This window comes from Phaenicophaeus curvirostris, chromosome 6, assembly GCF_032191515.1.
Source record: "Phaenicophaeus curvirostris isolate KB17595 chromosome 6, BPBGC_Pcur_1.0, whole genome shotgun sequence".
NCBI lineage: Eukaryota > Metazoa > Chordata > Aves > Cuculiformes > Cuculidae > Phaenicophaeus > Phaenicophaeus curvirostris.
Window position 1 is genome coordinate 39733786 of NC_091397.1, and position 17155 is coordinate 39750940.

At 39.7% G+C, this 17155-nt stretch overlaps 1 protein-coding gene across 3 annotated transcripts in view; it reads right to left on the reverse strand.

The window, feature by feature from the left end:
* ELMO1 (engulfment and cell motility 1) overlaps positions 1-17155 on the reverse strand; it is a 311923-nt gene that overhangs the window by 24697 nt on the left and 270071 nt on the right. For all 3 annotated transcript variants that reach the window (XM_069859885.1, XM_069859886.1, XM_069859887.1), the window contains one exon: positions 2855-3018. In XM_069859885.1, coding sequence (XP_069715986.1) covers positions 2855-3018 — 164 coding nt within the window. The remainder of the gene's footprint in view (positions 1-2854; positions 3019-17155) is intronic.

The window sequence follows — 17155 nt, forward strand, 5'->3', positions numbered from 1 at the left end:
TACTTGCTTTTAAAATAGCAGACCTGAATTGCTGGCAAATCTGAAAATCATTAGAAATTATTTTTAAATTCTTGAAATGATACAACTTCTTCAGTACCAGTTACATCTGTCTCCAACTTTTACCTTTCCAGCTTATAGTTAAGACTCTTTCTTGTTAGCTGTTTTCCTTCCAGGATGAGGCATATTACAGACATTTAAACCATTACAACACAACAGAAGAGTAATCCCAGTACTCCTTTCATGTATTTTGTCCTTTTATCTTTTTGGCTGGTAGCTATGCCCTCTCCTAATCACTTCATGCATTCAGAGAAGGCATTAGTGACTCCTTCTAATGTGTCAGAGAAATCTGTAAGATCAAATGCCAAAAAGCATCCACATCTCTTCCTCTATTTCCCTGTAAGTTGCTGATTTTCACACAGATGGTACATAGCAAAGGCTCCCTAGATGACATTAACTTTCCTTTAACCAGCAAGTCTCCACTGTGATGCCAGATTTTTATCCACTGTTAACCCAACCCTGTTCCCACTTAATGTGTCAAGTAGATACCTGGTCCTCTACAGGCCCACAGAATTCTTCCACAGCCATTCTAAATGTACCAGTGACATTTCATCATTTCATTGTGGAATGGCAGTCTGAATGATCAATGATGATCCCAGCATCTTGAAGTGATGCTGTTCTGAAGGCCTTTCTATTCTCCCTAATCAAAAGTAGCGACTAAAAAAACTTCATCTCACATGATACAACCGTGCTTATATAAAAGAATACTTGCAAAGCAAGGCGGCTGTAGTTATGAGGTTCTAAGGCAACACTTCCCAGCTTACATTCAGACCCAACTTAACTGAAGTTTCTTTCATCCAGCAGCCTGAAAACTTTAAACTTCAGTGCTTCATACAATGAACAGCAGAAGAAAGACTTCTGTCATGTTCAAGGCAGGAAACCCCATCATCTGATTGCTATATTCATGCAGAATTAAACAAAGCCTGCTAACTTTACATTCACCATTGTGCACAATCTCTTTTAGCATATCTGCAAGGCTTTAAAATATACAGCACAGCCATGATTGCTCTTTTCACTCAGTCTTGCTCCCCACAATGCGGCTGTCATTCTGTACTTCCATCAGTTGTGCCATCTATGCAATTTGAGACAGTTCAGTACAGGGAATCAAATCAAAGGGGAAAATGAAAGAACTGTTTCTTTTCAGTCAAGAATAAGTGATCATGGATGCAATCAAAATGCAAATACATAGACTTAAATCTCTGCAAATGCAGTTGTGATTGCTTAAACATCTTATCAATTTACTTAGCCTTTATAGCCTTTAGGCTTAGCCTTTGTCCTGAATCTGAAATGAGTCTCTCGTAACACTTCAGTTGCTTTTAACTATTTGTGTTAGCTGTTTCACTCATTTCATGATGGGGAAGGAGACACTGCAACTAGCCAGAGTGGCGCTGGAAATAAAGAGCTTGCAGAGGGCACTGGTGAGTTTCATGAGGTTAGATTATAGTGCAAAAGAATATAAATAGTTGACCTGTATCATGCTTAAAACATCTGAATCATAGGGAAAGCAGGAAAAACAAGAAGCTTTGGTAACAAGCTTAGCAGTACTGAGCAGCTTTGAACCACTAAACATTGCAGGGGATTGGCAGGGGATTTCTCAGCAGTGTGATAATGCAAAACTGACTGGAACCATTTGTAGCTTTTTAATTGATACATTACTATGAATGACATCAGTTCTAATTGGGCATTAGGTCCTATCTTCTAATACATTGAAAACATAAAAGAAGCATTCCTCCTTTGATCCACATGGGTATGATTAAAATTTAAGTGGGTAATCCTGCTGAGCTCATGCTTCTGCTGCTGCCCTCCTGTCCCTGGAGGAATTTGTCCCCAGAGTTTCTACTTAGATAACTGTACCCTCTAGAAACAAATCAAAATGAGCGTCCTGTACCTAAATACTGGTCCAAACCCTTCTCTATATCTTTGCTTTGCAAAGGAGATTTGGAAAACCATGAGCCATTCCACTTGAAACAAGGTCAAGGTTTCATGACATTTCAGCTGACACGTCTGTAGTCCTCACCATTTCTCTGCTTATCTCAAAAGGTTCCTGCTATTCTCTGCATATCATTTGCACACCACAGAGTCTGCATCTGTCCTGTGCCACCAGTTCAGCCACAAGCCTAGACTTGGTCCAGAGCCAAGTACAGCCTCCATTTTTCATATAACAGAACAAAGGATATTCTGAGAAACTGGAAGAACCTATAGCGGCAATATTAGCATTTGCTGCTTTTCAGTAAACAACCTGGAAATAAGAATCCCATTGGCGAGCTGCCGGAACATTATCATTTACAAATAAGTAACTTCTTGTTATTAACACCAAATATAATGCTATAAACAAGGACAGTCCTACACAATATCAGTGTGTATTGGCTCCTCTTTTAGACTTCTCCCTGTCTCACACAGAGAATTGACATTTGGAATTTTTAAAGGCCCTTGGTCAGAAAATAAAGTTCTGGTGTTTGGGTTTTTTTTTAAAAAGCCACTACCAGCACCAAAGACAGGTTCATATGCACAGTCATGCAAAGCTAGGAAATGTCAAAGCATTGTTTCATACAAATAAGCCCTTGTGAGTCCCAGCAGGGTTTTGCTGAAATCCAGTTTAACTGATCTCAAAGAAAAAGTTATGATTCCCATCAGAAGAAAACATAATGCACTTCAAGTAGATACTGCACTACTGCTTTTGAGCAGGGCTCCCTAGACAGCTTTTGTCCTTGGGTTCCCCCTGAAGAGCTCACAAATGTCCCTCACATTTGTTAATCCTTCCATGTATAAACAAATGAGGAGAGAAGACAGTACTTACAGAATTGGACGAGACTGGAAATCTTCTTGGTTCATTCTTTCAGACTGGCGTATTTTCAGTATTTCTGTGTAACTGAGATTCTGAAGTTTGCTCTTGAATTGATCCAAAGAGCTAGGCTTGGTAGTAAGCGCTCTCATTATCTGTTCTTTCACTACCTGCATTACCTGCAGTTGACAAGGAAAGGAAAAGAAAACCAGTGATTAACACTTTCCGTGTTTTTTGTTTCAAACCCTATCCTGGGTCACAGTAAGGTTTCTAAGTATAGAAGACGATTAATACTATGTGTCTCAAGACAATTTCACAGTAGCACAATCAGAAAATAAGCAAACTTTTGACAGGGCATAACACTTTACAGCAAAAGCTCATCTGCTCTGTAACAAGAAAATTATTATTTTGGGAGGAGTGGTGGGGAGGTTGTCATTTATTGCTTGGCTGTCTCCCTAGACAGCTAAATTACAGTTACTGGTTACAGGATTCCAAGTCCTGCTCAGTCCGTGGTTTGTGTGCCCACAGCAACAGTAGCATTGCTCTTCTGCATTCTGAGCTGAGATGATGCTCCTGTCACGTCAGGGACAGGCACACATACATCTGGACGTAGTCCTTGGCAATTGGCTCTAGGTGGCCTTGCTTGAGCAGTGGGGGTGGACCAGAGGTCCCTGCCAACCTCAACCAAGCTGTGATTCTAACAGTGTCGTATGTACCCTGCAGGCACAATGTGGCCATACACAGTGAAGGAAAAAGAACTTGCTAAAGAGAACGTTAGTCAGGAAAGAGAGAAAGATCAATTTGCCAAGGATATTACAGGATTGCTTTTAAGGTAATGCCATAAACAATGCAAACCAAAAACATGAGAATGAAGGATGGCTGGGTTACAGCCATCTATGTGCATATTAATTGTTTTATCAGAAGAAACCTGTTGAGACACAGTTAACTAAGGAGGATTGCTTGGCTCTAGTTCAAACAAATACATATCACAGACTACTGTCTGTCTCTCTGCAATCCTGGACTAATTTCCTTGGTGCTGGTGCAAATTACACTATCGAAATATTTATCTTATGCTGTGCTAAAGTTGGCTGAGAAACCAATTTATCAGACTTAGAAAGGCTCAGGCCACCCAAATCCAACAGCTAAAAAGCAGTAGGAAACAATAACAGCCCCCTGGTATCAAAGTGGTTGTGACAGGAATTAACAGCTACACAGAAGGCAAAAGCTTTTTCTGCAGTGTTAATTTTCCTTTATTCTTTCATCTTCACCATGTATCTTAAAACAGAAGCTCAACCCCTCAGAGGTTCCCTAATCATTCTGAAGATGTGTTTTTTTCACATGAATATTTCATTGCTTCACATGTGTTGCCTCTGTCTTCTAATTCTCATTGCCTCCACTATATTCTCTACTTCTGCTTCCTGAGATGTAACTTCTTTCCCTGATGTTATCTAAGCACTTATTTTAGACATGTCCAGCAGTTGAAACTAAGTAATTAAGAAACTGAAGATAATCTCCATCCTTACTACAGGGACTATATTCATCCCAGAGATCGACTTCAAGAGGAGGATGCTGCTTCTCACATGTAAACCATTGTATGATTCTATGATTCTGTGAAGGTGTTGGGTCAGGTGGACAGCAAATCCCTTTGTCACATTTCCATCCCCTGGATGAGAGAGCCTAGCCACATTCACTTGGCTGGGGTGTTACTTTGAAAACACCCTTGCAGTCAACATCCTACTCTTGATAAATCTTGCAAACACAGCCCAGACAAAGCTGAGCTCTGCTCCTTCCACACCTACAAAACCTAACAGGTACACATCGCTGTGTATTCGAGTAAGTCTTCTGTATCTTAGTTTGACGATAAAAAGCAACACTAACTTCTGTACTCTACATCTGCATACTGTTCATATTGTATACAGAAGTACTTGTTCTTAGATGGTGGCCATATATGGCTAAATCCCTCCAAAAAGATACTTAGCTGTAAATCCAAAGTTACCAGAGTGAATCAGCTACTTCCCTATTTGAAAGATGAATTCCTATTTATTGCCATCGAACTCCTTAGAAAGACTAACACCTCTTTAACTGCATTCAGAGTGCTCTCAACAGACCACACCAATCCAATTAAAGAATGTGCTGTCACACTTGGCAATAACAAACCTGAAGCCAAACAACCATTACACCTGCATGCTGATGGATCATTCCACTGCTCCATAAGGCAAGTCACATACTCCTACTATGTTCACTGGGTCTTGGTTTAATACCTAAACAGGCTTAGGAAATGTAATGAAGGAAATGTCATCAAAGAATACTGGGAAAAAATGAAGCAGACAAACCCAGTGACAAGTTGAATGTTTAAAAATATCTTGTATTCTTTTTTCTACCTTCTTGCCAATGACTACTAATTGCTGCTAATTAATTTTAATTTATATTTTATATATTTATACACTACTAATTAGGATTAATTATTATTAACTACCATAATAGGGCCTGGAATGGAGAAGAAGGGAGAGACTGTAAATCTTTCCTGTTGAAAACATATTCAGTTATTGCTACCTCCTAAGCCTACTGTCTGAGCTCCTAGTGAGCTGGGTTTAAGTTTTCACCCTCACAGAGGATGTGACATTCAATCTCCAGCCTTGCTTCTGCTTTCTCAGGCCTGAGAAAAGTTGTGAGAAGTTGTGCCAGACTGCTTTCTTACACATGGTTTTCCAGTCAGCCTGCAGTCATCATTTCTGCAGTATGCAAAAGAAATATGCAGAAGCAGGTAACTTAATTCAAACATGTAAGCCCTATCACTGCTCTTGGGATCAAATTCCCTGGCCATTAGAAAGCAAACAAATTACTGCAATTTTAAGCAGACAGGCATAGTGTAACTGATAAACTAACTATACTATACTGTTATATTAACCATCACTAAGACATCTTGATATTTTCAGACTTGCAAGCAAATAGAGTCCTGCAAATGCTTATGCACGCACCCTGTTCCAGTTCCATGCATTTATCCAAGTATCTGTACAGATCTGGCATTTTGTTGCTTAAATACAGACTTGGTTTCCTAAATTCAGGCACTAACACTGGGGAAACAGCCGCTATGAGTAGTTTTTCCCATAAAATAAATAGACAAACAAATAAATAAATACTGTATTTTAAGGAGCTGCAGGTATGTCGATCTTCTTTTCAGTTTGATCTCTGAATCATCCATATGAAGCAGTACTCATTCTTGGCTAACAACGCAAAAGACTTTCAAGTTTAGTAGACCTAGGGCACTGTCATTTATACTTAGCTGCAAAATCTTGTAGAAACCCTTGTCTCCCTTCTCTGGTACTCAGTGTTGTGGTTAACATACAAACACCTCTTCTTTGCTATGATCTGAAAAGTTATTCACAGGGTGTCATCAAAATGCTCCTTGGTTTAGAGGGTCCCCTTACTCCTGAGACAGAAGGCAAGAAGCGTATGCCACAGGCCCAGGACATAAGGTGGTGATCACTTGCCTTGTGAAGTTTGTGGCCAACACTATTTAAGTAGCTGGCCAAAATGTCAAAGCTGCTGATTGCATTGAGTCTCTAGAGCATTTGGGAATCACTGCCATAAACTTCCAATCTCTTCAGTTTCCAAAGCTGACTTGCCAGCTCTTGAGTACTGCTGTCTGAGAGACAGCATGGACCTTTCCTCCCCATGTGTCTGCCCTTACAATGAAATTAAAGGTATTCTCTACTCAATGTGATTGTACATAAACACTGTAGACAGTTGTTTTAATTACATTATGGTTTGCTACTCTTACTGAGAAATAAGTGTTTCAGAGGGCACATTTGCTTAAAACCACGTCCTTTTCACCTGACGACCTCTTGTAAGGTAAGAGAATCCAAAGTTCTGCATTACAACTAAGACAGTTAAATACATTGAAGACATGAAGAAAAAGACAGAAGGGAAAAAAAGAATACTTTTTTCCCATTTAATCACACAGGACCTTATTCCCCAGACTTCGTATCCATCTAATGTGTCTTATATTTCTATGGTCAGTATCACAATAACATTAAATTATGTATTTTTCATTAATCTGTTTTAGTCTAGATTTGTGTTTAGCTTATTTGATCTCATTTCTGTCTTATCACATTCTGACTACTTTGCCTTTCCAATATTTACCCTCTCTTTCATTCTTCCTTCCCTCCCTTGGCATAACAACTTCTGTCTTTACAATTGAGGTCTCTTCCTTTCAGGATGGAGCAGAACTCTGAGCACTTGGGCTCTGTAACAAGGGAGCAAAATAAAAAGAGAGAAGTTGTCGGTGATAACAGGAGTTATCAGGTCCAAACTCTTCAGAAATCTTCCCCCGACCACATTTCAGCAGCTTGTTTGCAACTACAGGAAGCATAGACCTCTCTACTCTGCTTACCCCATACCAATGCAAAGTTTATCCTTGGCACTGACTGGAGAAGACAGGTTGATGTCTCAGACACCTGCCATTGCCTGCAAACTTCTGGAATTTTAAGTCTGAGCCTTCCGCTTGCAAGATACACTACTTCTATGAACTCAGAGCAACAATCTTCTCAGAAACCTCCCCTAGAACAGCATGAAGAGCTGGATGTTCACAACAACCGACCCATGGAGCAACAGACGGGAGACGAACCCTTCCGGTAATTTCCCCACAATATCAGCATTTCACTTGAGTAACCATGTAATGGTTTCACATGTAATCACTAAGTTGTACTCTAGTATCTTGGGGCATGCGTTACAGTGCTGCTTGGTGACTCAGGGGGTCGTGTGTGTCAGTATGTTATGCTAATTCACTGTCATTAATCTTGACAGTCCACCTCTCTTCTGCAGACAGGCCCACGTTACAATGATGTGCTTAGTTCAGTGCTTTCCTAATTTGGCTCAAAATTAGCAAGCATGGCAAGGTAAGATTCCCCATGGCACATGATAAAAGAGCAGCCACTGGACTCCACTATATCCAGAGCTCCCTTCCACAATCAGATTTGAAACATCTGAGATGTGAGAGGTTTTAAGGCTTCATTCACTAGCTTTTTTTACATGCCATTCAAAAATCAGGAAGACAACAAACAGAAAACTGCAGGAAAGACATCTTTTTGCAAATCGATCATATAGAATTCGTACCTAGTTTCCTTCCTATCTAAATGTTGCTGAAAAGAAGCAGCTTGGTTTACACAGGGTAAAAAATGAATGAAACATCATTCGGTGATTGAGGTCCAGCTTGATCATTTCAGTCATGAAGGTATTTCCTTCAGTTAAATCCACAGAGCAGGCAAAAATAAGGTTATAGAATGAAACAGCCAAATCACTCTTAATGAACAGTGTTTACTCACAAAGCAGGCCATAAAGAAAATCTAATTCTGAAGGGAAAGGAAATTACTTCAGTTTACAAGCAACCTGTCAGCTCCTTTAATGAAAACTTTACAGGTTTAACGTGTGCACCAGATAATTCAAGAGAATTTTTTAGACTGTTCCGAAGGATAAATTGTCTTAAATAGATCAACGCTTATATTTTCAGAGTACTCAGAATAGTCATCCTGAGAGACTTCAAGATCCTTGGAAGATAATTTAATACTGTTTCCCCCCTTTATCTCCACATATTGCAGTCTGTGAATTCACTACACTAGTCTCTTGGTCACAGCCAGAATCAAGACTTCACTCCACATTATTTTAGAATACTAATCCAAACATGCCATATTATATAAGCAAATTTAAACTCAGTGCTGGCACAATCTAATCATTGACAAGAGAATCCAAAATTCCAGACCATGTTTTTCTATTACAGTCTGTGTACTCTAGAATTACAAAAAAAATCCCGAACCCCCAAATATTCTTAACTATTCCAGAACACAAGGGCAGCTACTGTAGCCAGCGATAAAGAGGCAACTCTAAGCTGTCTGGACATACAGGGTCAGAAGAATAATTAGTTGACTCATTTTCAGGCAGCAGGGTGAGAAAATGGCTGTCAGAGGATTTAGCAGGCAGAAGCTTTTTAATTTCTGCAGAATTTAAAACCCATTGTGAAAAAAAGTTTGTGCTGCTGGTGCTGTGACTTTATTTTTTTTCCTTTCTAAACATTTTTGCTTGTGATCATATCTTTCTAGTATGAAACAAGATATCTTCTACAAGGGAAGAGCAACTGATGTAATCTACCTGGACTTGTGCAAAGAATTTGACACTGACCCACGTGACATCCTTGTCTCTAAATTGGAGAGACATGGATTTGATGGATAGACCACTTGGTGAACAAGGAATTGGCTGGCTGGTTGCACTCAAAACAGTTGCAGTCAACAGCTCAATGTCCAAGTGGAGACCAGTGACAAGTATTGTTCTGCAGGAGTCAGTATTGGGACTGATATATTTAACATTTTTATTGGTGACGTGAACCTTGAGATCAAGTGCACTCTCAGCAAGTTTGCTGACAGCATCAAGCTATGCTGCATGGTCGACATGCTGGAGGGAAGGGATGCCATGAGAGGGATCTTGAAAGGCTTGAGAGGTGGGTCTGTGCGAACCTCATGAAGTTCAGCAAGGCCCTGCAAGTGGGTAGGGGCAATCCCCAGTATCAATACAGGTTAGGCGATGAAATAACTGAGAGAAGCCCTGAAGAGAAGGCCATGGGGGTACTGGTGGATGAAAAGCTAGATGTGACACAGCAATGTGTACTCACAGCCCAGAAGGCCAACCTATTGTGTGCTGCATCAAAAGAAGCACGGCCAGCAGGTCAATGGAAGTGATTCTGCCCCTCTGCTCTGCTCTGGTGAGACCCTGCCTGGAGCACTGCATCCAGCTCTGGAGCCCTTAGCACAGGAAAGACATGGACCTGTAGGCATGGGATCAGAGGAGGGCCATGAAGATGATCAGAGGGATGGAACACCTTTCCTATGGAGATAGGCTGAGAGACCTGCAGTTGTTCAAACCAGAGAAGGCTCTGGGGTGATGTTATAGTAGCCTTCCAGTACATAAAGGGGCCTTGAGAGGGACATTTTACAAGGACATGCAGTGGGAGGATAAGGTGTAATGGTTTTAAAATGAAAGAAGGTAGATTTAGATTAGATATAAGGAAGACATTCTATGCTATGAGGGTGGTCAGTCACTGAAACAGGTTGCTGAGAGAACTCATGCATGTACTATCCCTGGAATTGTTCAAGGATGTGTTGGATCTCTGATGTCCCTTTCAAATCAAACAATTCCATGATCTCTCAGTCTGCAGAAATGAGACGTGAAACAATGCAATGGTTCTGATCAGTTTAGAGGAATATCTAGCATGAACAAATGATGTGACAATGGATCTAAGAGGTAGGAGATGTGACAGCAGTTCCACAATAAGATGTTTAAAAGTTTTATAGCAGGTGTTCAAAAACTTAATGCTGTAGTAATAGAACTCTATGGAAGCTTGCACAAAGCCTCAGAACGCAAGTAAATCTCCTGCCCTCTAGTGAGGGAAAAAGGGAAGAAAAGCCGACGGAGCTTGACTGTGCACTGGATCCTGAGATCCAGAAGATCAGCTGGTGAAGAAACAAAGGCTGAAAGATAAAGTGAAGCCCACAATTGTTTTGTATTTCAGAGCAGATATGGTTTTTTATATTTCCTTTACTAAAGAGTCACAGGTGCAGGAAACAAGACTGAAATCAAACAGTTCCTGGCAACTGACGGGCTGAGACTGTCTTCAATCCAAGACTGTAACAGAGAGGATAGAGTATTCATCACATTCTTGTAAGAAGGAGGAACAACAGTCCCAGGGCCATGAGCATGAGACAGGTGAGCAACCTGAAACAAAATGCAGCTGCAAAAAAGCAATGAAGGAGTCTGAGGAGTAACTGCAACTGAAGAAGCCAAACAAAGTCCAGTTCCTGGCAAAAGATTCCTGGCTCATCTTGCTATTGGATGTAAGCATTTTGTAAATTCTGTTCAGTGAGAATGGACTCTGTTATATTACTTCCCTAGGATACTCTGCCTCTGCAGGAAAAGCCTTTGGCCACAGCTTGCCTTGGCACTTTCAAAGTAGCTCCCAAGACTCTGCTGCTGCAATGATTATTTTTCCCTTAGATTCACAGATCGTGATAGAGAAACTCTGGATACCACGGAGGCCTCCAGTGCTTTTTCAACATTACTATTTATTTGCTCAGCTAAAGATCGGAATAGTGGCAGAGACTTTGGCTGTGAGGAAAAAGCAGCTCGAAAAAGACTGAAAAAGACAAAAGGCTACCAAAAAATGCTGCTGAAGGCTAATGTGGCTAAAGGCACGGGCAAGAAGATGATTTTGACAATGGATGTCAATAGATTGGAGTAGACAAATGAAAAAGAAAGGCAGCTAGTAGGAAGGACATTACAAACACGGAAAACGGTGTCTGGTTGACATCTTGTAGCAAAATAAATGAAAAGATGGAGAAGTTTGAAGGGAAAAAAAGAGACTGTGGATCTGATAGATGCATTTCAATAGAATATTGAAGCCTGAAGGAAAAGAAGCGAGATTTTATTAGAAGATCAGTTAAAAGGAAAGAAAGGGTAAAATAGGGGGGGAACTTATATATTTACTATAAAAGTAAATCTCAGAAAGTATGTCTCAGAAAGCAGCTGACTGAAGGGTAATCTTCCCCAAGGACTGGCCTGAGGTGAAGGTAAAATTGATAACAATCAAAAGGGAAATGAACATTCTTTTACATACTTAAAATACAGGTGAATTTAGGATCATCATCATAACTTTTTCAACCATTTAGTAAAACACAACATGAAAGCAGTACACTGGCAGCTTGCAAGGCTAAAACCAGATACTATTCTCAGATCTAAGAGTTCCATTCAAAACAATGCTAATCTACACACACAAGTCAAATATCACTTATTTGGGTTGTATTGGGCTAAAACAGGAATGACTGATAGACAGGAAACCTCTTCCCCACATCCAATATTTGCAGAATCCTATTTACATCAGAAATAAGGAATAAATGTCTTTCCTGTTTGTGCTGTCTGCCCTGAGGTAAGCAGAGCAAGAAATAAGTGCTGTGTGACAAAGCGTTTCTGCCCCAGTAAAATGATGTGCAAAGTTAATATGACAGTTTTTGTAAACTTCCTTGTTAGTTAATTGAAGTCTTAGGTCAGCCAATGTTACATTATTTCCCCCAATGTCTGACAACCTCCTTTGGCAAAATGAAACATGCAGAAAATCATTTGTGGGTGGCATTTAATCCAGGGCTTTTCACAGACAAAATGTACTGATCTTCTCAAACAAATGTTAAGTGAAGGGAGGGTGATAAATGAGGAGATATTTGTATCCTTAGTCATATACCAATGTAATAATTAACATGTCAAATAACACACTTGTGAATTCTAAAGGAAAGTAATATGAGAGTTACCCATGATTAGGAACATGCATTTGGGTGCTGCTTCCTTTAAAATACACAATTATATTAAATGGCATACGCTAAATGAAAATTACCTGTAATATGTTGGCAAACAGCTGGCTCTACAGAAGGAAAGCAAGCACAAGACTCTAACAGGTAGTTTTTCCCATAGGAAAGTGTAAAACCCCAAAACCTCAAGTTCTGAGTATTAATGATCAGTAAAAAGATTCTTTGAATGGGCAGAAAAACAGGAAAACCGGGGGACCCAATATATTAAAAAAAGGGGGAACAGAAGAGGCTGGAAACATTGCACAATACATCTGATAAATCAAAGACTAACACTTTGCATTACAACTTCACATCACCTCTTTTATCTGAGATAAAAACAAAATAAAATTGTGACCAGCTGCACTTCTGAAAAGATCTCCAGGCTCTTTTAGCAGTGCAAACAATTCTGTTGAGGTCTGTCCTGACTGAGGTATGAACGGTCACATAGAACTAGACGTGGTTCAAACCTGCCACTGTCCTTGCTCGCATTGTCCCTTTCCTTGTCTCCAGTCAGCTTCATGAACTTCACAGCTCCATCTCTAAATGGAAAGGGAGCCAGTGCACCAGGTTTGTGTCTTTGTAATATCAAGAGAAATGAAGATCCCTAATCATGCAGGTGAACCACAAACACACCAGCTAGCACAAAGCACCAGGTAATATGGGCACAGCTTCTCTACCTGTTCCCCTCCTGTCTCTTCTCTTCACTTTCTTCTCCCAGACCAAACAGACTACAGACCCTTAAAGTCCATCTACTTTGTCTGTAATGAACTCCATTTGTATTGAGTACCAAATTCTGTGGCTTTATCACCTACTTATTTCCTTTTTTCTGATAGGCATATTAATAAAAGAGATGTATGATCCTTGAGATTAGACATAGGGAATGCCTCATAGGGGTTGATTAACTGCCCAGGATTGTGGGCTGTCACTAAGGTATTGCTCTGGTTGGACACAATGAAAACTGAAGGCAAAAGTGGACAGTCAAAGTGGATTCAAGGAGTTTCAGAACCACATACTATTCTCGACAACAGCAGGATTTACTTTGATAAAGTAAGACCTTCACATGATTTAGAGACTTTTCATCCTAAGTAATTACTTTGATGTTTACTTTTTCCTTGATATTGAACAGAAGCTGAAATACTGAAAGCTTCTATGGAATAAAATAAATAATTTAGGAATTGGCTGATTAAAACATTCTTACAGTGCCTCAAAAATATGTCTCTGTTCAGGAATCTGAGAAATTAAATTTTTCCCATATACATTTTTAAGAGAGAAGATTTGCCTAGGAAAATTGTTCATCTTCATTACACTTCATATGCAAAAGCTCTGTAACTTTGCCCTGCTTTGCTCATACTTATGTGTTTCTCCAGCAAGTCCAAAAGTTGGCCCACCGCTCAAACAGCAAAATTCCCAATTTGGTTGCTTAAAGTACCACCTTACATTTTATCTGTTATTCACATGAACAAAGGAAAGGAAAATCATAAGTAGAAGTTAGAAGCTTCAGCTTTTATTTTTCTGGACTTCACTTAGATAGCATTCACTACTTCAATGCAACCTTTTTTTTTTGACATGTTATTTTATTAAAAAAAAGCAAAATTTCTGAAGTTTCCACCTAGCAAAAGCAACCAGAAACACTGAACATTCATTTTTGGATTAATTTCTCCAAATTGGAGACTAGATTACACACTTAGGTTCTCCTGATGAATGCATATACCAAATGTTCAGTACATTTGTGTTGGACTGTTTCATTCAATCCTGTTATTTGCATGTCCTTTCAGTTAAGGCGAGTGATTGGGCTGAACATCTAGGAACCATGCAAAAAGGCAGTTGTGTAGATGTGCTATGGCTCTGAATGAACCCATGTGTTATTATGTATCATAATTTTCAACAAATAAGCTCTAATAACTTTTAGATAAACCCTTGTTTTCACATTCATGTCACTGCAGAAAGCAGTCTACAAAGCACCAGTTTTTTTGCACATTTTGTACTAATCACTATTTCAAGTTATAGTTCTATTGATATCAAAGAGTCCAGTCAGTGCCACAAGAATAAAAATAGTTGCATGAATTAACTGAATAATTCACAAAGATATACAAAGCAGTGAAAAGACTGAATCCATTGTGACTTGTTATATGCTAACTATAAACATTATTCTGTAAATCTGGAGCTCTCAAATTACTGACTTGACAGATCATCAAGAATGCTGTCAGGACTATTACAAAGCAAAATCTGATTGGGACTGCCAAACATATACAAAATGCCTATGTCTAAGGAAAAAGGAAAAATGTTTTCATTGCCACTTCAAAGTGTTCCGAAATTATTGAGTAATACCTTTGGAAATTTCTGAATTTGTGAAATCTAGTCCAATGAGATCTTTGCCTCAGGTAGTTACATCATTACTGTGCTGGCCATATATATAGGAACAATGCATACTATTTTTCCCCTTGAGCTGTGGCACGTAACCAAGCATATAAGGAATTCAACTAGGCTATTCTTAGAAGAAGAAAAAGCACAGATGACATGTTTTGCCATATCTCATTCTAAAACATGCAGTAGAATGGTGTATGGCTTCAGAGACCTATATTTTCAATTGCTACAAAGGAGCAATCTTTTCTCCCCCAGATCAAAGTGAAGCTTTTTTGGGATCTATACACAGGAAAGAAAAATAAACTACTCCCCAGAACAGACAGTAGTGATTTATCTGACACCTAATACTAACATCAACCATTCAAAAGCATTCAATCATCTCACTTTGACTACAAATCTGATCTGCCATCCAGAGAAATTAGGAATGGAACAATCTGATTAGGTTACCCAATTCTTCAGTTCAGGAACAGGATATACTTCCACGAACACAAGGCAAGCCACTTACAGCTATATGAAATTTTAATTAAAGACATATCAGTGACTATCAGACCTACAAAGATTGGTTCCACTGCTCCATCCCTTTCACTACATGTAAAACAAGCACCTGAAAAATGACACTTTTTTTCCTCCACTGAATATTATGTCAATACCACATTCTCACTTTTGTTTTTCTTCTGTTCCCTTCACTCATATTAAATCAGAGCCAAATGAAATTTTCTCACAGAAGGATTAAGACAAGATTGCAGTATTTGGCTTGAAGTTTAGTTCCCACTATTGATTTGAAACTACCAATGACATACACAGAAACACACGTATCTCCAGAAACATATCGATCTTCCCTAGGAGGGCAAATAATGTCTTAAAATAGTGTTATTTCCAGTAACCAACTAGTGAGTTATGGATGACAGAGAAAGGCTTCCAATCTTCTGGTGATGAAAGACCCTTTCTCTGGTAACTTGAATGCTATCATTGCACTTCTTTTTATACTGTTGTAAATTAGTGCAATTCTTCACATATTAATCTACATTTCTAATAAGGCAGCAGACTCCTCCTTTCCTACATATCCATGACTATTTACTTTGTGTTTTGGGACAGAAGATACATTTAGAATTAAATGCAAGCTATTTGTTTTCATTTGAAAGTGTAGAGTCGAATTCTGTGTACTGCAGATTGCAGCAGTTAACAACAAAAAGTATCAGACTCATTCTGAAATCCCCTACTGCCTCACACATGATTACACAAAAGATTTGCTTTGGTAAATTTGCCCAGATCCAGAAAGAAACCAAATGGGAGACAAAATGCTAGACTGAATATGGTCCAGAGGCATAGACACAGTGTGTCCAGACACCTGTTTCACATGTTGTTAACTATAACTGAGGCTAAAGACATGCGGATGCTATCCCCTGTTTTGAATCTTCTGTCTATTTTGTGATTAAAGCACAGCAAGAACACGTGAAGCAATGAAAGCAAAAGCTTCTGTAAACACCATCTACTATTTTACCCTACTGGAAGCTAGGCAGAAAGAGGGAGGAAATTCCTGTAAAGGAAAGATTGGTGGGAATGATGCAACCTGTGTTTCTGTGTATGAAGCACTCACAGAGACTATGTGATAGACTCAAGGGGAAACCACTGGATAGAGGCAGGGCACAGCATGTGGGAGGGTGCTGGTATTCTCAGGGCTGTATAGCCATGGGATGGTATTAAAGATTCAAGAAAAGAAAGGTGATGAAAGCCTAACGTGGAGATGACTGTGTAAAACACATCTGGAATAAAATTCTGCCTAATTTTTAGGACAAAAAATGTAAGCCTGGATGAACCTGGCACCAATACAGAATGGATGCTTTCTGTAAAATAAGATACACCCAATATTTAAGCACCAGACTCTCTTGGACCACCCCCAACCCCCACCCCTTTGCATCAAAACGACTTCAAGCCTGAAAACTGTTGAGAACAGTCAGCTATCTCTGGCATTTTGTCTAAACAGACTACCCTTATCACTAGCTTTCTGATGAAAATTTGAGACTTCCCAGGGCTGTCTGAGCAATCCCAAGTCTGTTCAGCAGAAGGCAGGTGCCTGCACTGGCACCGCCCCACACTGCCACACAGCTAGTTCATCGAGAACAATTTTCCCATACAAAACCACTTCTTGTTTTTATTTTACTCTGTCTAACTCCTGCTAGAGACTAGGATTTCCCAGACCATCTTTTTTTTTTTTCTTCCTTTTTCCATTCTAGAGTTAAGATGCACTTGCAGGAGCATACTAAACGAACCCAAATACCACAGCATAAGCCGCATGCGGAAACATGTAACTTTCTATGGCAGAGGAGAGACAGGCTGGAGGAAGCCTCATAAGGATGCTATTATAGTAGGAGAGAGAAAACTAGCAGCTCCCCATGGCAGCTGTGAATTGGGCGAAGTGCCCAGGGGCCCAGTGGTGAGGGGCAGTGAGTGCTGGATGGCTGGTTTCCATGGAGGACTGAGCTAAGGAGGCAGGAGAAACAGCTCGTAGGAGGCATCGCTGCTGTCTGCTGGCATGAGGAGGAGAAATACCTCCTGCCATTTCACCTGCCTT